At 24.4% G+C, this 26675-nt stretch overlaps 1 protein-coding gene across 2 annotated transcripts in view; it reads right to left on the bottom strand.

Annotated features, from left to right (window-relative positions):
• LOC117178058 (protein dopey-1 homolog) overlaps positions 1-26675 on the bottom strand; it is a 178781-nt gene that overhangs the window by 129225 nt on the left and 22881 nt on the right. For both annotated transcript variants that reach the window (XM_033369267.1, XM_033369268.1), the window contains exons 5-7: positions 19466-19641; positions 10925-11188; positions 530-2143 (exon numbers count right to left, since the gene is read on the bottom strand). In XM_033369267.1, the coding sequence (XP_033225158.1) occupies positions 530-2143; positions 10925-11188; positions 19466-19641 (2054 nt within the window). The remainder of the gene's footprint in view (positions 1-529; positions 2144-10924; positions 11189-19465; positions 19642-26675) is intronic.

Genomic DNA, 26675 nt, shown 5'->3' with positions numbered 1-26675 from the left:
GGAACATGAAAGTAAAGTCAGGCTAAAATACTTCACGCAATCAGCACTAGCTGAACATCATATCGAAACAGGTCATAACATTTTATTTGATGAAACAACAGTTATTGCAAAAGCACACAACAAGTTTCCAAGAAAACATAGAGATATCATCAATAGGGACAATGGATATTGTCGAACTTGATTGGCCAATCAAGTTCGACCAGTCCCCACGGTGGGGCGCTCTGGCCAATCACAGGCATCGTAGAAAGTACACCTAAGAACATCATGACCTGATTCCTCAGTTTCAGGTCAGCCCTGAAGATGTGAACTGCAATGTTCACGAAACGTCGGCAAACAATTCGTAGTTTTTTACACGAGTGAAACCCGAAATATCTCTTTTTATCAATTATTTATTATTATTATTGAAATTATTGTAAATGCTTCTAATTTGTTATTGTTTAATTCTTCAAAGTCTTTAAAACTTCCTGTCATTACCCGGGTTTTCCGGGTCGAGCGACCACCCTGAAAAAAAAAAAGAATTCTTACATACCTTTCCAAAGTATGATGCAGTTCGTGAAGCAGCTCGACACACCTGATTCTGTATCTATGAGCCGGAAGTTCTCCCAAGTGGTGCCACAAAGAATAAGCGAGAACTTGAAAGACATTCGTATACTGCTCCAGATAAGAAATATGCCACTCCTTCAGGAGAGGCAACATAACAACTGTCGTGACTCCTTCGCCAGAGTGTAGATGAGGCTTAAAATCACTGTGAGCCCTCGACAGAGCAATCAAGTCCAGCAAAGTCGCGACACTAATCATTTGGAGCGATGGCTGCTTCCCGAGCCAACACGAACAAACCACCAAGACCTTCAGCCATTCCGGTAGGACAATTATCCCCTGTGGCTCATCATCCGCGAGCAATCCATCGCCCGATAAATAATAGGTCGGGAAAGTCGAGAGTTCCACGAACAAACTGGACCCGATTTTCAACACTTCCTCCCAGAGTGACTCGACCGATTCGAGCGCGAGGGAAAAGTCCATTTCCCGTCTCTCCTCTGGCGTCTCCTGACTGAAAAATCCCGAGTCTTCGTTGCTGATTTTCGAGTTGAGGAGCGCTTCCAAATTTCTCGTTTTCTCCTGGAGATTGTCACGCGAGCAAGGCACTTTCAGATCGTCAAACATCCCCGGAACGGATCTCTCCTGACTGAGAATTCGAGACGTGATTAATTTGATATAAAACTGCTCGTACTGTCTCAAACATTTCTCGAGCATGGAATGCTGGGCTCGAAGTCCAGGCGAAGGTCCTCGATTCAGCGAACCAGTCGAACCCATATTATTCATTGATGAGTCCAAAAGAGATCGTCGACCGGTCTCGGCCTCGCCAAACTCGGTTTTCAGATTCTCCATACTTTTATTTCGTGTGAGAGGCTTGTCGTCCTCACTGACGACAACTGAAATATTACTTCCGTCGGCATGAATCGCGTAATTGTTCAGCTTCGAGGAGCTTTTACTCGACTTCTTTTTCGACTTTTTCTCACTCTTTTTAGCCGCGCCACTCGAATTCGCTCTTCTTCGCGGACTCGGACTCCGCGAATTACTCTCCTCCTCGGGCTTATTCAGTTTGCTGTCTGACTGACTCTTTTCCAGGGGAATTGCAGAAAGAGTGTTGTCAGTGGGCGGCGAAATTGAAGTGTTGATGGCTTCCGGTTTTGATTCGGAGTCGCGCTTTTCCAAGCTCGAAGCCGTCTCGGTCGGTTGAACTTTCGAGAGGATCTTCGCGCAGAGACGGAGACTTTTTTCGATCTCCATGGGAGATAAAATGTCGACGTGATTTGTCAGTTTGGACATGATCTCGTGGAAGAGCTTTGGCAAGTGTTCGGAAGGTGTGTCTATGAAAGCATCGAGCGAGACTGTTTCGAGAAGGAATTCAGTTAGAGTGCAAACTTCCATCAGAGCTGGGATTCCACTTCCCACGGATTTCACGGAATCGTCCATCACTTTTCCCTGATTTGTCACTCGCATTTGACATGATTTTTCGTAGAGGACTCCACAGTGGGTCCAAACGTAGGAAGGCTCCAGGGTCGAGAAGAGAAGATTGGCTGATTTGATTACTTCGTTTGATTTTGGAACCTTGTCTGTGTCGTTGCAGGCGTTGTTAAAGGTTCTGTAAAATTAAAAGGAGATTGCAAATTTTACTGTTTTTGTAGAAAATTCAGCTGTTAACAATTTTGGAAATTTTGAAGTTGAATTTTCAGAAAGTATGTAGTCAGAAATCCAAACTGTCTGGGGAAAATTAAATTTTGTTAACGAAAAATTTCCAGTTTCTGAATCTGTCATTTTGAAAATATTAAAACGAACTTCAATTTTTATTCAAACTGTTATTTAGTCTGTAAATTATAAAAATTCATTTTTATTTATCGCAAGCTTCACAATCATTCCACTATTTCCAGTTTTTTAAAAAAATCTAACAATTTGGTCGTAAATTCAACTCTTAGGTTGTAAATTAACTTTTTTGATGAAATTCATTTTTTTTATTTTCAAGACTATCATTCATTATCAACAGTTGAACTTTCCAGAGAAGAATTTTCAATAAAATTTTAACTTTTATTTTCAACAAAAGCTGACAAATTTTCTACAAAATTCAACAGTTGCATTTTCAATGGTTTAATATTCTACATAATTTAAAATTTAACTTTTGACTTTTTAGCAGACGAATTTTCGACAAAATTCAATAGTTTCATTTTCTAAGGTTTAATTTTCTACAAAATTTCAACTTTAAATAATTTTTAATTTAACTTTTGAATTTTTAGCAGACGAATTTTCAATAACATTCAATAGTTTCATTTTCTAAAGATTTAATTTTCAATAAAATTAAAATTTAATCTTCTGAATTTGTAGCGGGCGAATTTTCTACAAAATTCAACAGAAGAATGTTTAAAGGTTTAATTTTCTAAGAAAATTCAACTTTAAAAATTTTTTAATCTATCCTTTAAATTTTTAGCAGACGAATTTTCAACATTACAATTTTCTACAAAATTCAATAGTTGCATTTTTAATAGTTCGATTTTCCACATAATTTACAATTTAACTTTTGACTTTTTAGCAGTATAATTTTCTACAACATTCAATAGTTTAATTTTCAACAAAATTTAAATTTAATCTTCTGTATTTTTAGGGGACGAATTTTCTACAAAATTAAACGAAAGAATTTTCCTGCAAAATTCAATAGCTGCATTTCCAAAGGTTTAATTTTCAACAAAATTTCAACTTCAAAAAATTTTTAATTTATTTAAATTATGAATTTTTATCAGACCAATTGTACACATCAGAATTTTCTAAAAAAATTCAATAGTTTAATTTTCAATGGTTGAATTTTCTACAACATTTAACTTTTGACTTTGAAGCAGATGAATTTTCTACAAAATTCAATAGTTGAATTTTCAAAGGTTTCATTTTCTACAAAATTTAACTTTTGTATCTTTAGCAGACGAATTTTCTACAAACTTCAACAGACGAATTTTCTACAAAATTGAACAGTTGAATTTTCAACATTAGAATTTTCTACAAACTTCAACCAAATAATTTCCTACAAAATTTAACTTCTTTAATTTTCACCAAAAGAATAATATAAACAATTCAACAGTTGAATTTCCAACAAAAGAATTTTCAACAAAATTTAACTTTTGAATTTTTACCGGACGAATTTTCTACAAAATTAAACAGACGAATTTTCTACATTTTATTTTTCTACAAAATTCAACAAAATAATTGTGTACAAAATTCGACAGAAGTATTTTTTACAAAATTTAACTTTTTTATTTTCAACCAAAAATTTTTCTAAAAAATTTAACAGTTGAATTTCCAACAGAAGAATTACCCACAAAATTTAAGTTTTGAATTTTTACCAGACAAAATTCAACTAACGAATTTTCTACAAAATTCAAGAGTGGAATTTTCTACAAAATTCAAGAGTGGAATTTTCAACAGAAGAATTTTTAACAAAAATTAACTTTTAAATTTTTAGCGGACTAATTTTCTACTAAATTTAACTTTTGAATTTTTCGCAGAATAATTGTCTACAAAATTAACCAGAAGAAATTTCTACATAATTTAACCTTTTTATTTCCAACAAAAGAATTTTATTTTTTAATTGAAAATTCATGTATTTTGTTAAAAACACGTCTTTTTTTATTAAACATTAATTTACTTGGCTAAAAATTTACCTTTTTTCGATTGAGAAAGAATTTTTACAATTGAAAGTTTAATTATTTTATTTTTGGCTGAAAAGTTATCCATTTTAGTTGAAAATTCAACTACATATTTAATTTTCAACAAAAGGATTTTCTACGAAATCTAACTTTTTAGCGGAAGATTTTTCTACAAAATTCAAAAGAAGAATTTTCCATGCAATTTTACTTTTAAATTTTGAGCAGACGAATTTTCTACAAAATTGAACTTTTTTATTTTTAACAGAAGAATTTTCTACAAAATTCCAGAGTTTAATTTTTAAAAGTTCAATTTCAACAGATGATTTTTCTGCAAGATTCAAGAGTTGAATTTTCAAGGGTTTAACTTAATCAGTTAAAATTTCAAAAGATAACCTTTCTACAAAATTCGACTGTTGAATTTTCAACAGAAGAATTTTCTACAAAATTTAACTTTTTTATATTGAACAAAACATTTTTCTAAAAAATTCAACAGGGGAATTTTCCACAAATGAATTTTCAACAAAATTTAACTCTTGAATTTTTATCAGACGAATTTCCTACCAATTTCAACAGAAGCATTTTATAACACATGTAACTTAAAATTTTCAACAGACGATTTTCTACAACATTCAGTAGAACAATTTTCTATAAAATTTAACTTCTTTAATTTTCAACATAAGAATAATGTAAAAAATTCAACAGTTGAATTTCCAAAAAAAAGAATTTTCAACAAAATTTAACGTTTTAATTTTTAGCAGACGAATTTTCTACGAAATTCAACAGAAGAATTTTCTAAAAAAATTCAACAGTTGCATTTTCAAAGGTTTAATTTTCTACAAAACTTCAACCTCACAAAATTAAATTTTTTATTTTTTAACAGACGAATTTTCTACAAAAATCAACAAAAAAATTTTCTACAAAATTGAAAAGTTGAAGGTTCAACATTAAAATTTTCTACAAAATTCAATAGTTGCATTTTCAAAGGTTTAATTTTCTACAACATTCAACAAAAGAATTTTCTACAAAATTTAACAAAAGAATTTTCTACAAAATTCAACAGAAGAATTTTCTACAAAATTCAACAAAAGAATTTTCTACAAAATGCAACAGAAGAATTTTCTAAAAAATTCAACAGTTGCATTTTCAAAGGTTTAATTGTTTATACAATTTCAACTTTATAAAATTTAACTTTTTAATTTTTAGCAGACGAATTTTATACGAAATTCAACAGAAGAATTTTCAAAAAATTCGACAGTTGCATTTTCAAAGGTTTAATTTTCCACAAAATTCAACAAAAGAATTTTCTACAAAATTCTACAAACAAATTTTCTACAAAATTCAACTTTACAAAATTTAAATTTTAACTTTTGAATGTTTAGAAGACGAATTTTCTAAAAAATACAACAACTGAATTTTTAGGATTATAATTTTCTACAAAATTTAACTTTTTATTTTCAACGGAAGAATTTTTCTTTTTTAATTGAAAATTCATATACTTTGTTAAAAACTCGTCTTTATTGGTTAAAAATTTATTTATTTTGGTAGAAGTTACCTTTCATCCATTAAGAATGAATTTTTACAATTGAAAATTTAATTATTCTATTTTTGGATGAAATTTTATCCGTTTTAGTTGAAAATTCAACTACAGATTTCATTTTAAACAAAATTCAATAGAAGAATTTTCTACGAAATCTATATTTTTAGCAGACGAATGTTCTACGAAATTTCACAGAAGAATCTTCTACAAAATTTAACTTTTTTATTTTAAACAGAAATTTTTTTTTGAATTTTCAATAGTTGAGTTGTTTAATCTCTCTTTTTTTTTAATTAATTGGTTGGTTGATAATTAAATTTTTAACGATAAAATTCTCTACAACATTGAACAGTTTAAAGTTTCAAAAGTTGAAATTTCAACAGACGATTTTTCTATCAAATTAAACAGTTAAATTTTCAACAGAAAAATTTTCAGCAGTTGATTATTCACCAGTCAAATTTCCAACAGTGAAATTTTGTATAAAATTCGTCTTTTTGGCTTGAAACTTCCACAATTGAGTAATTTTTTTTTCATTCTTGACTGAAAAATCGTTCTTGGTTAAAAATTCAACTCCTTTGTTCAAAACTTCGTCTTTTTGTTTAAAAAATTATCTTTTTGGGCAGAAATCTAATCCGTTTTTTTAAATGCAAATGTTTGCTTTAAAAAATAATAATTTGTAGTTGAATTGAATTGTTTTTAATTTAAAATTATTTCTTTTTTTGTTTGAAAATCCAACTGTTAAATTTTCCAATGAGTATCCTTTTTTTTAAATTTAAATACTTTGTTTAAAAAAATCCTTCCGATTTCTTGTTTAAACATATAATTATTTGGTTGAAAATTTCATTATTTTGTCGAAAATCAACAATTTTGTTAAACAATCTTGCTTTATTGTTGAAATTTAAACTTCCTCGTTAAAAAGTCATTTTTTGGCTTGAAAATTTATAAATTTGTGATCGAAAATTCAATCTTTTAATTGAAAAATAAATTTTGTTGTAAATTCTTATTTTCAGGTTAAAAACTCAACCGCTTGCTTAAAAATGAATTTTTTTTTATAAAAGATTCATCGTTTTAGTCATCATTAGTTTTAACCATAATTATTTAATTTGATTACATATTTTTGTTTGAAAATCGAAAAATTAAAAGCGTCAAAATCCAATCTTTCTTGCTTTTAAAAATTATACATCAAAATTTTCAAAAACTAGGGCATAATAATTTTTTAACGACAGTTGAAAAAGTACTTGTTCGTCACAGTTATAAATATCCAGGAAGAAAATATAATCGAGATCAGAAAAGGTCAAGTGACCCAGTCATGTAATTTAAAAAATAATGAAACTCAACTTGCAAGTTGCATGTGATACATAAATTATAAAAATCAGAGCTTCATTAAAAATTAGCCAAATTTTCAACATTTTTTTACGCAATAAGAAAATTTCCTGAATATTATAAAATTAGTCTTCAGTTTAAAATTTGACAGTAATAGAAATTGATTAGTTGTTTACGGAAAACTGTTTTTTTTTTTCAAATAAATTACAAATTGTTATTTTTGTTGTAATAAAATTGGCTGATTCCAAAAATTCACTAATAAATTTTATAGTTCTTTTGGTGAATATGAATGAAAAACTTTACTCTAATACTCTAAGCTAATCGCGAAAAAATTTTTAAACCAAATAGTTGAATTTTAAATGTAAAGAAATAAATTTCCAACCATATTGTCAAATTTTCACGCCAAAAATAAAATTTCAACTAAAACATACTAATTTTTAGTCAAGAGTTTACAAGCTAAAAAACTGAATGTTATAGAAAATCGTTAAATTTCAAACTTGAAAAACTTAAATGTCAACAAAAAAGTGAAGTATCAACCAAGAAAGTTGAATGTTCAATAAAATAATTAAATTTTTAACAAAAATTAAATCAATTTTTAAATTAATTTTCAAACAAAGAATAATTTTCTAGCAAAGTAGACGATTTTTCTACAAAATGCACGAATTTTCAACCAAATAGTTGAAACTTTGAACTAAAAAAAAATTAATTTTGATCCAAAAATGGAATAGTCAAATTTTCAGTTAAAAAATGAATTTGAAAGAAAGTGAGGAATTTTCAACTAAAATGTTAAATTTTTAACTGGAATAATATAATGTTTAATTAAAAAGATTAATGAATTTTGAACAAAATCCATGAATTTTCAATTAAAAAAGGTAATTTGAAAAAAAATTCAATAGTTAAATTGTCACTTAAAAAATTAATTTTCAGTCGAAGAAAAAACGATTTTTCAATAAAATAGCTCATTTGCAACCAAAGAGATGAATTTTTAGTTAAAATTATGAATCTCCGAGCATAAAAATTAATTTTTAACAAAGAAAAAAAAAGATTTTCAACTCAAAACGAAAAGTTTTCAACAAAAAATTGAATAATTAAATTTTCATTTAAAAAATCAATGTTTTACCAAAGAGATGAAATTTTAAATAAAATTATTGAACATTCAAATGGAATAATAGTTACATTTTTAGTAAAATAAAATGATTTTCAAACGAAGAAATGCATTTTTAGTCAAAACGATGAATCTTCGACGAAACAAAAATTAATGTTTAAATTTATTTCCAACCTAAAATATGAATTTTCAAATTAAATGATAAATATTTACCTGAAATATTTGTATTTTTGACCGAAAAGAAAAATTTTTAAACAAGAAGATTAACTATCAAAAAAAAAAAAGATTACAAGATGCCTGAATTTTCAACGGAATAGTTGAATTTCCAATTAAAAAATCAAACAAATTTCTATACAAATGGTTGAAGTGTGCACTAAAAAAGATCAATTTTGAACTAAAAATAGAATGGTTAAATTTTCAGTTGAAAACAATAATTTTTAATAACAAATAAAAGCGGATTAAAAAAAATAGTTCAATTTTCATCCGAAGCGATGAATTTTCGAATAAAATTATGATTATTTAACTGGAAAAGTTGAATTCTCAAACAAAAAAATTAATTTTTTTTACTAAAAAAGGTAATTTGTCAAGCGAAACTGAAATAAATAAATTCTAAGCTAAAAAAATTAATGTTTAGCAAAAAGGGATGAATTTTCAACTACAGCTATGGGATTTTCAATTAGAATAACTTAAATTTTCAATTTAAAAAATTACTTTTAACGAAAAAAAAATGTACTCTCAAACAAAAAAAATGTCTTTTAAACAAATTTTTAATAATAATTTTTTTCAAAAAGAAGAATTTTCAAAACAGGATGTTTATTTTTCAAACTAAAAGATAATTTTCTGCAAAAAAATTCGATTATTAACCAAATTTGTGAATTTTCAACGAAATAGTTGAATTTTCAATTAAACAAAACAAATTTTCATTCAAAATTGTTGAATTTTCAATTTAAAAAATTGCTTTTAATGAACAAAAATTTACTTTCAAACAAATTTTTAACATTAATTTTTAATAGAAAAGAAGAATTTTCAAGTAAGAAGTTTATTTTCTAAACAAAAAGATAATTTTCTACAAAAAAATCGATTTTCAACCAAACTTGTGAATTTTCAAGAAAATAGTTTAATTTTCAATTTAAAAAATTGCCGTTAACGAAAAAAAAATCACTATCAAACAAAAAAATTACTTTCAAACGAATTTTTAACATTAATTTTTAGTAGAAAAGAAGAATTTTCAAACAAGAAGTTTATTTTTCAAACTAAAAAATGATTTTGTGCAAAAAAATCGTTTTTTAACCAAATTTGTGGATTTTTAACAAAATAGTTGAATTTTCAATTAAAGAAGACAAATTTTCATTAAAAATTTTGGAATTTTCAACCGGAAAAGATCATTTGTTAACCAAACTGATGAATTTTCAACTCAAGCGATAAATTTAAAACTGTAATAATTGAATTTTCGATCAAAAAGATTAATTTTCTAAAAAAAAAAGGTTTTTTAGCCAAACTTGTGGATTTTCAACAAAATGGTTCAATTTTCAACTGAAAAAATTGCTTTTAACAAAAAAAAATTTACTTTAAAAAAAATACTTTCAAACAAATTTTTAAGAATAATTTTTTATAGAAAAGAAGAATTTTCAAACAAGAAGTTTATTTTCCAAACTATAAGATAATTTTTGTGCAAAAAAATCGATTTTTAACCAAACTTGTGGATTTTAAACCAAATAGTTGAATTTTAAAAATTGCTTTTAACGGAAAAAATTTACTTTCAAACAAATTTTTAAGAATAATTTTTTATAGAAAAGAAGAATTTTCAAACAAAAAGTTTATTTTTTAAACTATAAGATAATTTTTGTGCCAAAAAAATTGATTTTTAACCAAACTTGTGGATTTTAATCCAAATAGTTGAATTTTCAATTTAAAAAATTGCCTTTGACGAAAAAAATTTACTTAAAAAAAAAATACTTTCAAACAAATTTTTAATAGAAAAGAAGAATTTTCCAACAAGAAGTTTATTTTACAAACAAAAAGATAATTTTCTACGAAAAAAATCGATTTCTAACCAAATCTGTGGATTTTCAACGAAATAGTTGAATTTTCAATTAAAAAAGACCAATTTTCATCCAAAAGTCTTGAATTTACAACAGGAAAAGATCATTTGTGAAACAAACTGATGAATTTTCAACTCAAGTGATAAATCTTCAACTGTTATAGTTGAATTTTCCAAAGATAATTTTCTTCAAAATATCTATTTTTAACCAAATTTGTGGATTTTAAACGAAACAGTTGAATTTTCAATTAAAAAGACTATTTTTCATCCAAAAATGTTAATTTTCAACAGGCAAAAAATATTTTTTAACCAAACTGATAAATTTTCAACTCAAGTGATGAATCTTCAACTGTAATAGTTGAATTTTCAATCAAAAAGATTATTTTTCTACAAAAAACATGCCAATTTTTGACAAAGTTCATACAATAAAAAAAAGTGGTTTAATATCTAAATAAGTAAAAAATAAATAAATAATAAATGATGAATTAATTAGAATTAAACATTGATAATCTAAGAAATTGCGACTCTAGATAAAGTAGAAATCATTGATTAAAATTGATATTTATTTAATTATTTAATTATTTAATTCCAGGTCATTTCCCGGTTTCCCGGGCAGGCCGCCACCCTGATAATTCCAAATTTGACAATCTTTCTCAAAAAAGCTTTAAAGCGAAATAATCGCTTTTCGGCTTCTTTTCGAGCTTCCCTTTCTTCGCTATATTTCAAAATCTCACCTGAAAATTTCGTAGAGAATGTCGTCTAAAATCACCGGACCAATGTCCGGTTTATCAAGCAGAGAGACGAGTATCCTGTAAGGCTTTAAATCCTGCGGAGATTCATCACAGACAGTTTTCAGCAGAGATTTAATAGCATCGATCAACAAGCCTTTCGAATATAAATCGAAATATGCCGCAGAAGTTTCTGTTAGAGCAGGATCTGCTTTTTTCTTCAGAATTGACATATTCACTTCGCTGCCCAAAAGCCAAGCAAACAGCCGCCTGAATGGAAAAAAGAGTAGATTTATCAATTATAAATAGGGAGATTTTTCAAAAAAAAAAAAAAAAAAAGAGGAAAAAATCATTTTAAGCCAAAATAAATGTAGGTAATACATTAAATTCAATTTGAAAACATTTTAAATACCTACAATTTCAAGTAAAAAATATTACATTTTAACAAACGAGATGTATTTTCGATCAAGAAGACGAATTTTCTTTAAAAAAATACGAATTCTGTATAAAATAGTTTAATTTTCAATTAAAAAAAAGAATGAATACAAACAAAAAAATCTGCCCGATACGCGGGCACATTCTCATAGCGCGCTGCGCGCGCGGCTCGCAAGTTTGAGCGCGCCTATGGCGCACAAATGTTGGTTCTCGCGCTTCGCGCTCCATTATGTATTTCACTCGCGCTACGCGCTCAGTCTTTATATTTTCGCACATTCTTGCGTAAACATTTTAAAATTAAGACTCAAACCACCCACCACTGTGATTTTGTATTTGTGAATTCTCTTTTGTTAAAAGAGAGTTTGAGCGCACCTACGGGACACGACTGATGGCAATCGCACTCCGCACTTGGTCTTTGCATTTCTACCGCATTTGAACACAGACCTTTTAAAATCAAAGGTGAACGGACCGACAACTGTAATTTTGAACTCTCTTTTGTTAAAGCTCTTTCGGCTTTAACGAACACATTCTCATCACGTATCTCGTGCTTCGCACTCGATTTTGTCCAACATGTCAACTTTTCTACATTATACACAACACTTTTATATTAATTATAATACATTTTTTATGTAAATCTGCCTGGAATTACTTATTAAAAAATTGCAAAATAAAAAGCAAATTGTATTTATCATGATTACTTTTGTATTTGTTTCGTATTTTGCTTTAAATTGTATTCTAAGCTGCACTGAAACATGTATCATTTCAATAAATGTATATCATTGCAATTCATAATATGCATAAAAATTGAATCATACTAATTTTTATCTCCTTGTTTTTATAATTTTTTATTTTTGATGTTGTTTTTTACGATTAAAGAAAAACTACTGCGCATCTGCATAGGGTCTAATACAGGAACCTATATAGGGTTCTATATAGGAGCCTATGTCCTCTTTCGTCTTGTCTGTGCTTTTTCCAAAAATGTAATTTTTTTATTTTTAATCTTATTATTTACAAAAAAAATCTACTCGTCCTATCGAAAAATGATTGATAATAAATTGATAGATCTTTTTAGGCGAACAACTTTTGTCTGTTAATTTTAGTGTCCACCTTGTGTCATTTTTTTTCAAAAAAAATTTAACATTTTTATTTTGAATGTTATTTTCTACGACTGAAGCAAAAACTACATGGCCTATAAAAAATTGTAGCTACTTTTTAGATGAACAAGTTTTGTCTCATTTTTTTCGTAACTTGTGTCGAAAAGTGATTCATTATAAATATTTAGTTTTTTCCAGTGGGTGTAATTTGAGCTTTCCCATTCTTTTCGTATCTTGCATAGTTTAAATAAAAAATGGAATTCGTGGATTTTTTTTTTTTTTTTTGGTAGGATTAAATTTGGAATGTTCTACTTTTCGACCAAATTAAAAAAGTTGTTATCATAATCCTGTAGGGCCTTCAAAAAGCAAAATTTCTCTTCTTTTGACTTTTTTCGTATCATGCGTTGTTTGGCTTAAAACGTTCATTTTAATTTGTTTTTTTTTTTTTATTTTGAAAATGCTCTAACTCTGGTAATTTTGTATTTTTCAAAAAAAGTCATTAGGATAAATTGTTCAACTTTTTGAATACTTTTTGAATTTTCATCCAAAATGGTACACATACAGACAGACATACAGAAAGACACATTCGTAGAAACCTGTTTTTCGGTTTCAGAGGGTCTCAAAACGTGGACATTTAACAAAAACTGGGGGGATCAAATTTTACACAAATCTAATACCTCCTCTGATGAGAATGTAAAAATGAAAGAAGTTCGAATTTTATCCAAGAAGTTAAATAAAAAAAAAGAATTAATTTTAATAAAAAAAAGTTGAAATTAACGAAAAGACGAATTTTCAAACAAAATTGTTAAATTTTTAATCAAGGATATTAATTTTTAAACAAAAGAATAAATTATCAACATAAAAAATAAATTTTTAACTAAGTAGTTCGACGTTTATTAAAGTGGTTGAATGAAAAAAATAACTTTTAAACAGAAAATGTAATAATTCATATTTCAACCAAAGAAGAATTTAATTTAAATTAAAAGACTGCTAAAATTAACCAAAAAATACGAATTTTCAACAAAATAGTTAGATTTTCAATCAAGGATATGAATTTTCAAATAAGAGAATAAATAATCAACAGAAAACCTGAGTTATTAACGAAGTAGTTCAACATTTAACCAAGTAGTTGAATACAAAAAAATAATTCAAAACTAAAAATGTAATTGTTCATATTTCGGCCGAAGAATATTTTTATTTTTATTTAAAAAACAACTTAATTTAACCAAAAAGACAAATTTTCAAGAAAATAGTTAAATCTACAATCAAGGAGATGAATTTTAAAATTCAAAAATAAATCATCAGCAACCAAAAATGAATTTTCAAGATGTAGTTCGACTTTCCCATTAGTTGAATTTCAAATTAAACCAAAATTAATTATAAACTAAAAATGTATTAGTTGATATTTTACACGAAAAATAATTTTATTTTAATTAAAAAACACAGGGTGGCCGTTTTAACAGAAGAAAAAAATTCCCGGTCATTTCCCGGTTCGCAAATTTTTTCAGGGCCAACGAAATTGAAAAAATCAAACTATATTCTAAATATTTTTCTATATAAAATAATAAACAATAAACAACAAATTAAAGCATTCAAAGTGGAACACTTGAATTCCAAACTTTTAAAATGGAAGTTTAAAAGTTTTTCAATTCGAAAATTGTGTATTCAAATGCTCAAAAAATTAAAAGTATAAAATTTGACAATGTTAAATGAAATGCAAATAAACTGCAAAATTTACCAATTTTATCAATTATAGAGTTAAAATATTCAGATTAAGTTCCAAAAATATAAATCCACGTTAACATTTTCAATAGTCTAAATTAAAGAATTAAGCAATGAACTTTAAAAAAATTCAAAATTATATTATTTAAAGTAATTTTAAGCTATACATTAAAAATAGAAAAATAATTTTTTTAACTTAACAGTTTTAAAATTAAAAGTTAAATTAATTTAATTTTAAATAGTCTAAGCATCCTTTAAAAGCTTTACAATTTTATTTCAAAATCTTGAGAAATCTAGAAGTGGTTTAACATTTTTATAAATTAAAAATAATTTTTGAATTTTCTTTCGGAACTTTTAAATATATTAAAAATAAAATGTACATTTTTTCAGATTTCAAACAACAAATTTAGAATTTTTTTAATAATTGTGAAAGACTTCAAAAGAATCAAAAAATCTCTTAAGATTTTTCACTTTGAAAACATATTGTAACAGAAAGTTTAAGAAGATTTTAAAAGATTCAAAAAATTATCAAAGAAGAACATGGAAGATTTTAAGGATTTTTTTTTAATTTGCAGCATTTCCCAAAATTGTAGGCAAATTTTGATTTATTTAAAAATATGTTTAAAAGTTCTAAAAAAAATGTAAACACACTTCGTTTAAATTACTTGAAATAATTTCAAGTTTTTAATTAATTTGGAATCTTTTCAAAAATTCTAAACATCTCTTAAAATTACTTAAATTTTTTCTACAAATAATAAGTATTCAATTGTTATTTATGCGTCAAAATTTAACAATTTCACTTATAAATTAAACACCTTTTAAATAGAACAATTAAAATTGTAACGATAAAAGTTTAAAAGTTCTTCGAAAATCTAAAAATTCAAAGCTTTCTATGTAAAACAATTCAGTTTCAAATTGTTTTCTTTTAAATATTTGGTTTCAATTTACTCACCTTAAATAAACATAAAATATTGCTAAATATTAAATACTTATTCTATTTCTACATTAAGAAATTTCAAATTAAATGGGATAAAAAATAAATAATTTAGAATCACAATATTTTAAATTTAATAAAAACCTTTGATTGATAATATATTATTATGGATTTATTTTATAAGTTGAAAATAGTAAAATGAACGTTCACATTTTTTGATTGCTGAAAAAATTAATAGATATAATATATTAATAAATTTATTTATTAAATTTAATATAAAAAATAATATAAAGGAAGACCTGAAACTCTGAATTAAAAATATATTAATGATAAATCATGAAAATTTTTATTTAAAAATAAAATTATCGGAATAAATGATATATTAATATCAATTCTTATTAAGACTTTCGGATGGAAACAGTTACAACCTGAAAATTCTCAAATTTTGAATGGATCTAGAACTGAGTGGTCAAATCAATTATTGTTCAGATTTCTATACTTAGAGAACAAATCCATTTTTTGAATAATTTATATTCATTTATATTTACAGTTAATAAAAAAACTGTTTTTTATCAAAAATTTGCAACTTCAAATGTTTTTATTTTTTAATTGTTTAAATCTTCAAAACTGCACTTTAATTATTTTAAAAACTGTTAAAATCGAATTTGTGCAGATTTTTCTTCTGGAAAATTCGTAAAATTCCCGGTTTCCCTGTCCGTCGGCCACCCTGTATTTTATCAAAAAAATCTTTGATTTTAAAAACTTCTCCTTTTTTTTAACCTTTAAAACTGCATTTTAAAATTCTTTAAATTAAAATATATGCTTAAAAATTAAAAATATAAAATGGAAAATTTTTTAAGTGAATGATTTTCGAATTGAGCATTCCAAACTAAATGATATAATAATTTATAAACATTTTTTCTACAAAATAATTGAGATTTATTTTATACGAAAATGGCAAAAAAAACTACATTTTTAAATTTTCAACCCAGAAAAACGAATTTTCTACAAAACAGTTGAGATTTATTTTTATACCAAAAAAGATGAATTTTCGGGCCAAAGAGTTGCATTTTCAATGAAGATTATGAATTTTCTAACAAAATAGACTAATTTTCAACAAAATAGTTGAATTTTCAATCAAAATAAGTTATTTTTAACTAAAAAATTGCACTTTTAATAATGAAATGAAATTTTTACTAAACAGATTTTCAGCCAAAGATATTAATTTTTAACTAAAATCATGAATCTTCAAGAAAAAAAAATTTAACAAAGTAGTTCCACTTTAAAGTATAAAAAAAAATGAATTGTAATATTTGATATATCAACCAAAAAAAGAGTTTTAGTTTAAATAAAAAACAGTTGAATTCAACTAAAATCAGAAATTTTTAACGAAATAGCTGAAACCTTAACTAAAACAGTTTATTTTTCAACCAAAAACATTAAATTTGTAGAAAAAAATTAATTTTTAAACCAAAAAGATAAACTTTCAAGCCATAAAAACGTTTCAGTCAAGAATAAAAATGTAACCAAATTTTAGTTTTGAATAATTAAACCCAGTTTAATTTTTCAGCCAAAAATATAAATTTTCTACAAAACAGTGAAATTTTCAACCAAATGATACGAATTATTTACAAAAAAGTTCACTTTAAAACAAAATGATTAATTTTGTACCAAAAAATACGAATTTTCAGCCAAAGATATTAATTTTTAACTGAAATGATTAATCTTCAAGCACAAAAATATATTTGCATCAAAGTAGTTCAACTTTAAATAGAAACAAGGTGAAAACTCAAGGAAAAATGTAATATTTGATAATTCTATCAAAAAAGAGTTTTGTTTCAAACAAAAACAGTTGAATTCAACAAAAAACTAGGGATTTTCAAAGAAATAGATGAATCAACTAAAACTGTTTATTTTTCAATCAAACAATTTGCAAAAAAAAAATTACCAAAAAAGATTAAATTTCTACCGAAAGTTCTGAATTTTTGAACTAAAAAGACAAATTTTCAAGCAAGAAACATTTTTTAATCAAAAAAAAAATATATAACCGAATTGTTTAGTTTTGAGGCCAAAAATATGAATTTTCTACTAAACAGTAGAATTTTTAACCAAATATCATGAATTATTTACAAAAAAGTTCACTTTAAAACAAAAGGATTAATCTTCAAACACAAAAATAAATTTTTAGTAAAGTAGTTTAACTTTAAATAAAAAAGATGAATTTTGAAGGAAAAATTTAACGTTTGATATTTCAACAAAACAAAACTTTTATTTCAAATAAAAGAAGGTTCAATTCAACCAAAAACGGGGAATTTTGTACAAAAAAGTGGAATTTTTAACAAGAAAAAATTAATTCTTCACAAAAAAGTTGAATTTGAACAAAATAATCGACCAAATAAATTCCCGATAATTTCCCGGGTTTTTCCGGGTTCGCAAACATTTTTCACGGTCAATAAAATTAAAAAAAGGAACACTTACGCTAAAAAATATTCCAAATGAAAGCACTCAAAGTGGAACTGTTAAATTTTGAACTTTTAAAATTAAAATTTGAAAGTTTTTAAGTAAAAAATGTTGTATTCCAATGCTTAATAATTTAAGCGTATAAAATTAAAGGTACTACATTTTTTTAAAGTCAAAAAATATAAATTCACGTTATCATTTTCAATGCCCTAAATTAAAAAATCAATCAATGAACTTTAAAATTTTCAAAATTATATAATTTTAAGGAATATGAAGCTAGGAACATTGAATATTGAAAAATTGAAAATTTTTTAACTGAATACTCCTTAAATTAGAAATTCAATTATTTTCTTTTTAAATAGTTTAAACATTCTTGAAAAGTTTCAAAATTTTATTTCAAAATTTTGAAAAATCTAGAAGTTGTTTTATATTTGTTTTAAATTTAAAATTATTTGGCAATTTTTTTAGAACTTCTAATTATCTGTCAAAATTAATTAAATTTTTTCTACAATTTTCAGAAAATCCTGTAAATTTGAGAAAATTTCTTTACAATTTGGATGTATAAATAACAATTGAACATTTATTATTTGTAGGCGAAATTTCAGTAATTTTAAGAGATGTAGAAGTTTTGATTCACAGGTTTTAAACAACAAAATTAGATTCTTTTCAAGAATTGTGAATCCCTTCCAAAAAATAAAAACATTTTCTTAAGATTCCTAGAAAAATTAAAAATAACTTTTCATTTTGAAAAATTATTTTAAGAGAATATTTAAAAAGCTTTTCAAAGATTTAAACAAAATTTTCAAAAAATATTCTTGAAGATTTTTAAACAAATTTTCTAAAATTTGCATGATAATTTTTAATCTTTTTAAAACTCCTAAATATATCTTAAAATTACTCAAATTTTTTCTACAAATGTTCATTTGTAAATTATACATCAAAATTTAAAAATTTCACTTACAAATTGAGCATTTTTTTCAAATAAAACAATTAAAATTGTAAAGTTCAAAGTTTAAAGGCTCTTCGAAATTTTAACGATTTCAGGCTTTCTATGTTAAACAATTCAGTTAAAGATTCTTTAATTTTAAATATTTAGTTTCAAGTTACTTGTCTTAAATAAAAATTCAAATATTGCTAAATATTCAATAATTAATCTTTTTTTTTTTAATTAAAAATGTCAAATTGAATGGGATAAAAATGGAATATTTTAGACTGAAACAATATTTTAAATGCAAGAAAATCCTTCAATTAAGAATATATTATTATGAAGTTATTTTTAAGTATTTATTTATTAAATAAAAATGTTTTTATCCAAAATTTTCAACATCAAAGGCTTTTATTTTTTATGTGTTAAAGTCCTTAAGAAAACATTTAACAATTCTTTCAATTAAAAATGTAAGATTAAAAATAAAAATTTGAAATGGATAATTTTTAAAGTAAGAAAATTTTAAATTAAGTATTGTATGCTGAATAATAGCACAATTGAAAACCATAAAAATTCAACTAATTATTTAAAAACTGTTGAAATCGAACGTGAACAGAATTATCTTTTACAAATTTGTAAAATTCCCGGTAAAAAAAAAATTCACTGTAATTTCCCGGTTTCCCGGTCCAGCGGTCACCCTATTGTTAACAAAAATTATTGTTAAATAAAAAAAACAGTTCGATTTTCTTTTTGGGTTCTATTATTTCAGTTCGCATTTGAGTAAAAAAAGGAGAAAAGGGGAAAGTAGGGAAAGAGTGAAAAGACTGCGATAAATAATAAATAAGAATTTCAATCATTCATAAACTGCAGAATAATGATTTAAATAAACATTGCATTTTATTTTTAACACTTATTATAAAAAGTAAAAAAGTTTAATCACATAATTATTTTAAAGTTAGAAGTAAAAGTGAAATTACCTGTTTAAACTCATGTCTCTCCTCAAAATTGTGACTAGAGCAGCTGTTAATAACGAAACCATATCTTCACGACACAGTTGGCTATTATGGACAGGAAATCCAACTAGTAATAAATCCAGAGCGCTTCTCTGAACCAATACAGAACTGTCCTGAACTCCTGCCGAAATAGCAGTGACCTGTACATAAAAAAGAACTAATTCATAGGCTTGAAGGATAACAAATTCAGGATAAATTCAGAAGATTATATAACCATTCCAATTCTTAATAATCAAAAAATTTCATTCATTTCCGTAAATTTGGAATGAACTTAGAGGAATTGAAGGTAAAGAAGCAGAAATAGATGTAATTCATAAAATTTCCAGGTGAGGTTTAACGAATGTAGGATTAATTAAATAAAAACTTTAAAAAAATTTTAATCCATTAAATTAAATATAATAGATTTGTATTACAGATTTGGTTAAAAAATTAATTTTTTAAACTGAATATTTAAATATTCAATTTTCTTAAATTGTATTTGTTAGTTTAAAAATTTATTTATTTCGTTGAAAACAAACCTAATATATGAGTAATAAATGTGTTCTTTAAATTTATTTTTCAGTTAAAAATTCGTCTTTTTGTAGAATATTATTTTTTTACTGAAAATTGCTTTGCGTTGAAAATTAGTTTTTTAAACTTTAGTTTTTTGTTTTCAAAATTTAACTATTTTCTTTAACATTTTTTTTTCTGGGTTGCAAATGAATGCTTCAAGTTTAAAATTCGTCTTTTTGGTGGAAAATTATTTGTTTCAGAATCCATCATACTTGTTATATTTTATTGGAACTTCATTTTTTCTTTTTACTGAAAATTGTACTATTTCATTTTTTACTGAATATTTATCTATTGTGTTGAAAATTTTTTCCTCAGTTAAAAATTAATTTCTTATGATAAATTTATCTTTTTTAGTTAAAAATCTAACTATGTAGTTAAAAGTTCGTCTATTTTGGTAGAAAATTATTCCTTTTTAACTAAAAATTAAACTACTCAATTTTTTGTTAAAAATTTATATTTTTTTGTCGAAAATTTACAGATTTAGTTAAAAAAGTTTTTTGTTAGAAAATTATTTTTTTATTAAAAATTTATCTATTTTAGTTGAAAATTCAACTATGTATTTTACTTGAAATTTGTGTATTTTGGTCGAAAAATCATTACTTTTGTAAAAAACTTAAATATTTTTGTTTAATTAGTTTTTCTTTGGTTTGCAAATTTATCTTTTTTAGTTGAAAATTATACTATGAGGTTAAAATTTAACTTTTTTTTAGTTAAAAATTAATTTATTTCGATGAAAATTAAACTATTATGTTAAATAAAGGTGTCTTCACGTTGAAAATTAGCTTCTTAAACTGTAACTATAGCTCTACAATTTTTTTTTCAAAATTTAACTATTTTGTTAAAAAAAATGTTTTCTGTGTTGCAAATGAATATTTTCAGTTGAAAATTCGTCTTTTTGGTGGAAAATTATTTGTTTAAAAATCCATAAAAATTGTTATATTTTGTTGACATTTTATTCCTTAGTTAAAAATTAATTTTTTACGAAAAATTTATCTTTTTTAGTTAAAAACTTAACTATATAGTTCAAAGTTGATCTATTTCGGTAGAAAATTATTATTTTTTAATTGAAAATTAAACTACTCAATTTTTTGTAAAAAATTTATATTTTTTTGTTGAAAATTCATAAATTTGGTTCAAAATTCGTGATTTTTGGAAGAATATTTTTCTTCTTCTTTGAAAATGGTTGAAAATTTAACAATTTGATTAAAAATCGTTTTTGGTAGAAAATTAATTTTTTAAAATGAATATTTAAATATTCAGTTTTGTTAAATTATATTTGTTAGTGTAAACATTGATTTAATTCGCTGAAAATAAAACTAATATGAGAAATGAATGTTACTTTTTTTTTAAATTAATTTTCTTAGTTAAAAATTAGTATTTTGGTAGAAAATTATTTTTTTACTTAAAACGGTTTTGCGTTGAAAATTAGCTTTTTTAACTGTACATTTTTTTGTCTTAAAAATTGAATATTATTTCTTTGAAAATTCATCAAAATTGATATATTTGGTTGAAACTTCATATTCTTTTGGTGGAAAATGATTTTTTTACTGCAAATTCTACTATTTCATTTTTTTTTATGTTAAATTTATCTTTTGTAGTTGAAATTTTAAGTATGTAGTTAAAAGTTCATCTTTTTTGGTAGAAAATTATTATTTTTTAACTGAAAATTCATAAATTTGGTTCAAATTTCTTTTTTTTTTATATAGAATCTTGTTTCTTATGGTATTGTTAAAAATGGTTTAAAATTGATGGATTTTGTTACAAAATTGTGTTTTTTCTAAATAACTTTTTATATTGAAAATTCGACATTTTGTAGCAAATTTTCTTACTGAAAATGTATCGATTTTAGTAGAAAATTCAGCTATGTGGTTGAAAATCCATGTATATTGAAGAAAACTCATATTTTTCGGTAGAATATTATTCTTTTAGTTTTTAAATCCATTTCTTTGACTGAACATTAAACTATTCCATTTTTGGTTGAAAATTTGTCTTTTTTAATTGAAATATCAACCACTTGATTGAAAATTCATGTATTTTATTTAAAAATTTGTGCATTTTGGTCGAAAAAGCATTATTTTTGTCGAAAATTCAACTATTTTTTTTCAATTAGTTTTTTTTTTTGGCTTGCAAATTTACCTTTTTCAGTTGAAAATTAGATGAAATTAGCAGAAATCGATGAAATTCATAAAAGTTCAAGGCGAGGTTTATTATTAATCCATGAAATTTAATAGAATGTATTTGGATTACAGATTTGGTTGAAAAAACTGTTTTTTTTGTAAAAAATGAATTTTTTAAACTGAATATTTAAATATTCAATTTTCTTAAATTATATGTTTTAGTTTAAAAATTTATTTATTTTGTTGAAAATAAAACTAGTATGTATAATAAATGTTTTTTTTGTTTTTAAAAATTCATTTTTTTAGTTAAAAATTCGTCTTTTTGTCGACAATTATTTTTTTACTCAAAATTTCTATGCGTTGAAAATTAGTTGCTTAAACTGTAATTTTTATTCTAAATTTAACTATTTAAAAAAAATATTTCTGGGTTTAAAATTAATGTTTTTAAGCTGAAAATTAATCTTTCTGGTGAAAATGATTTCTATGAAAATCCATCAACATTGATATATTTTGTTGAAACTTTCATTTTTTTGTGTGGAAAATTACTTTTTTTTTTTACTGCAAATTGTACTATTTCATTTTTTATGGTTACTTTATCTTTTTTAGATAAAAACTGAACTATGTAGTTAAAAGTTCATCTTTGCTGGCAAACAATTATTATTTTTAAACTGAAAATTAAACTACTCAATTTTTGTTTAAAAATTTATATTTTTTAGTTGAAAATTCATAAATTTCGTTCAAATTTCTTTTTTTTTATAGAATATTATTCGTGTTGTTTAAAAATGGTTGACAATTTATCGGTTTTTTTGAAAAAAAAAATTTTTTATATAATTTTTTAAATTGAAAATTCGACTTTTTTAGGAAATTTTGTTGCTGAAAATTTATGTTTTAGTTAAAAATTTATTTGTTTCATTTTTGATTCGAAATTTATCTTTATTATATGAAAATTCAAGTTAGTGAAATTGAGAACTACGCAAGAAAAACTGACCAGTAATGAAAACACTATATTTTTCCTTTTCAAAAAGCGAATGACTTTTACTTTTACTTTGTTTTATGAATAAACTATTCACGTTTATTAATAATTTAAAAAAAATTAATTTATCCAAATTAACAGATTTGTTTTTAAATCTTTAAAAATCGTAATCTTAGTAGAAGCGTTTCTAGTCATATAATGTAAGATTAGCAGAAATCTTCAAAATATTGCATCAACTGTTCGTTCTGATAAAGAAAGTGAGTCACTCTCGCAGGTTTATTAACATTAGAGATTAAATGGACGTTAAACTCGTAGATAATGACGAGAACTTGACGGTCTCGCAAAGATAACAATAATAAGACTTTACTCACTAAAAACAGCGATAATGCAAAAGTTAAAAGAACTAAAAAAAAGCAAGTTCTTGATAACTTCTGAATGAGATCATGTTTACGCCATTGACTTCCAATTATAATTTTTCCCTTAAGTTTCTATTCCAGAAAATTAAATAGAAGTTTATAAAGACTAGTCTGATCCAAAAAAAGTATTTGTTCTTGAATTACACCAATAGAAAGTTTTTTTTAGTGTCAAAATAAAAAATCGTCGGGTTTTTAAAATAAAATATTAATTTCGTTAAAATTTAGATTGCTTTTTGAAAAAATTGTTGAATTTAAATGATAAAATTTGGCTTTAGATTTATATTTTTAATCACAAAGATTATTTTTACCAAAAAAAAAGAATTTTCAACTAAAATTATAATTCTTCATAAAAAAGATGCATTTTTGACAAAGTATTTCAACTTTTAAACAAGTATGTAGTTCAATTTTGAACAAAAAAGAGTAAAATTCATCCAAAGGCGAATTTTCAACCAAAATTATTTTCCACCAAATAATTGAATTTTTGACCAAAAAGATGAATTTTCAACCGCTAACATTAATTTTCTGAAAAAAGGGACTAATTTTAAAGAAAATTTATGCATTTTCAACCAAAAATGAAATAGTTAAATTATAGCTAAAACTGACTTTTCAGCCAAAAATAAGAATTTTCAACAAAATAGATTACTTTTCCACACAAGAAAATCAATTTTCAACGAATTTCAATTCAATTTAACCAGAAAAGAATAATTTTCAACACAGATTAATTTTTAACGTAATAATTTTGCATTTTGAACCTCCAAAAGAAGAATTTTGAACCATCTTTTAAACTTCCAGATTTTTTTTTATATTTTCAGAAATCTTGTGACATTTTTCAAAAATAAATTAATTTTTCAAAATAAAAAATCATTTATAGTTGTCCTAGGAATTCTAAAAAAAATTATTTCCTTTACAATTTTTCGAAATATTTTTTTTCTATTTAATTAGAAAAATTGTCTTAAGTTTTCCGGATACTTTTTTTTTACAATTTAGGAAAATCTTGGAGATTTTTAAAAATATTCTCATAACATTAATTTTTTGTAAATAAAATCATTTTAAATGTTCCCAAAATTTTTTTTTAAAATGTGTATTCTCTTGAAATCTTTCAAAATTCTAAGCAATTATTTATCTAAAATATTTTAAACCCTTTTGAAATCCCTTTAAATTATTGAAATCAATTCAAAATTCCTTGGAATCTTACAAAATTCCTTAAAATCTATCAAATCCTGAAAAAAATGTTCAAATCCCTCGATATTTTTTGTATAGCTTTTGAAAAATCCTTCAGATTATTAAAAATACCCTCAAATATTTTTTATTATTTCCAAAATCCCTTGGAATTTTTAAATTAGTCTAAAATCTTTTTAAAAAATTTGAAATAATTTCAAAATAATTAAAATATATTAAAAATGCCATAAAATATTTCATAACCTTCAAAATCTTTTTCAATCCCTCGAAATTTTAAAAGCTCTGAAAACATCCTTGGATTTTTTTTAAATACGTTAAAATCTTTGGAATTCTCCGAAATCTCTTCAAAAAATTATTGAAATCAAGTTAAAATTGATTGTAGAATATTTTAATATATGTATCCTTAAATCTCCGGAAAATCCTTGAAATATTCGAACATTTTAAAAATAATACATCATTAAAAAGGTATTCAAATATTTTGAGAACTTTTAAATCCTTAAAAACATTGAAATTTTCGGAAATTTAACAAAATCCCTTAGAATCGTTTAAAATACCCTAAAATACTTCATATTTTTTGAAATTTCTTGAAACTTTTTCAAGTTTCTGAAAATTCTTTGGAATTTTTAAAAATACCGTAAAATCTTTTCAATCATTTACAATTCCTTCAAATTATTGAAACCTAATATAAATTCCCTGGTATCTTTTCAATTACCTAATAACATATTCCAAATCCTTTGAAATCTTTTATAAATCCATCCAAATATTTTTAATCTCTTGAAAACTCCTTGGAATTTTTAAAAATACCCTAAAATATTTCAAATCCTGTGAAATCTTTTGAAATCTGTTGAAACAATTTAAAGCTTTTGCAAATTCCTTGAAATTTTTCAAAACACCCTAAAATCTTTCTAATCCTTTATAATCTCTACAAATTATTGAGACTTATTAAAAGTGCCTTGAAATCTTTTCAAATAGTCTAAAATATTTAAAATCCTTTGAAATCTTTTGAAATCCCTTGAAATTTTTGTAATGTCTTACAAATTCCTTGAAAATTTTAAAATACTCTAAAATCTTTAAAATCCTTTGGAATCCCTTCAAATTATTTAAACCAATTAAAAAAATTCTTTGAATTTCTTATAAATCCATCCAAACTTTTTAAATCTGTTAAAAATTCTTTTGAATTTTTTTAATACTTTCAAATCTTTTAAATCTTTTAGAATTTCTGCAAATTATTGAAAACTTTAAAAGTCCATCTAAACTTTTTAAATCTCTTAAAAACTTCTTGGACCTTTTAAAAATACCCTAAATTTTTCAACTCCTTTAAAATCCCTTCAAATTCTTAAAATCTATTGAAACTTCCTTGGAGTATTTTAAAATACCCTAAAATATTCCAAATCCTTTTAAATATTTCAAGAATCTATCTAGGCTCTTTAAATATCTTACAGCTTTCTTGGAATTTTCAAAAGTAACCTGAAATCTTTTCAATCCTTTAATCCCTTCAAATTTTCGAAAACTATTCAAAGTTCCTTGAAATATTTTTAAGTACTCTAAAATATTTCAAATCCTTTGAAAATTTTAAGAATCCATCTAAAGTTTTTAAATCTCTTAAAAATTTCTTGGAATTTTTATAAATACTCTAAAATCTTTTAAATCCTTTGATATCCCTTCAAATTATTCAAACCTATTAAAAAAATTCTTGGAATTTCTAAAAATACCCTGAAATCATTCCAATCCTTTATTATTATTATTATTATTATTATTATTATTACACCATTAAGCCATTTCCCTTTCGGGGTAGGCGTGGCTCACTCGGCAGGGGAAAGGAGTAGTGTGTGGGCGGGATAGAGATTTTTCAGGTTGATCCAGAATTCTCGTGCTATTTATGTAAATAACACGTTCGTTCCGCAACACTGCTCCGACCCAGGTTGCTGATCAATCTC

Source organism: Belonocnema kinseyi, chromosome 8, assembly GCF_010883055.1.
Source record: "Belonocnema kinseyi isolate 2016_QV_RU_SX_M_011 chromosome 8, B_treatae_v1, whole genome shotgun sequence".
Lineage (NCBI taxonomy): Eukaryota > Metazoa > Arthropoda > Insecta > Hymenoptera > Cynipidae > Belonocnema > Belonocnema kinseyi.
Note: the sequence above shows the minus strand (reverse complement) of the source record. Positions and strands in the feature narration are given on the sequence as shown.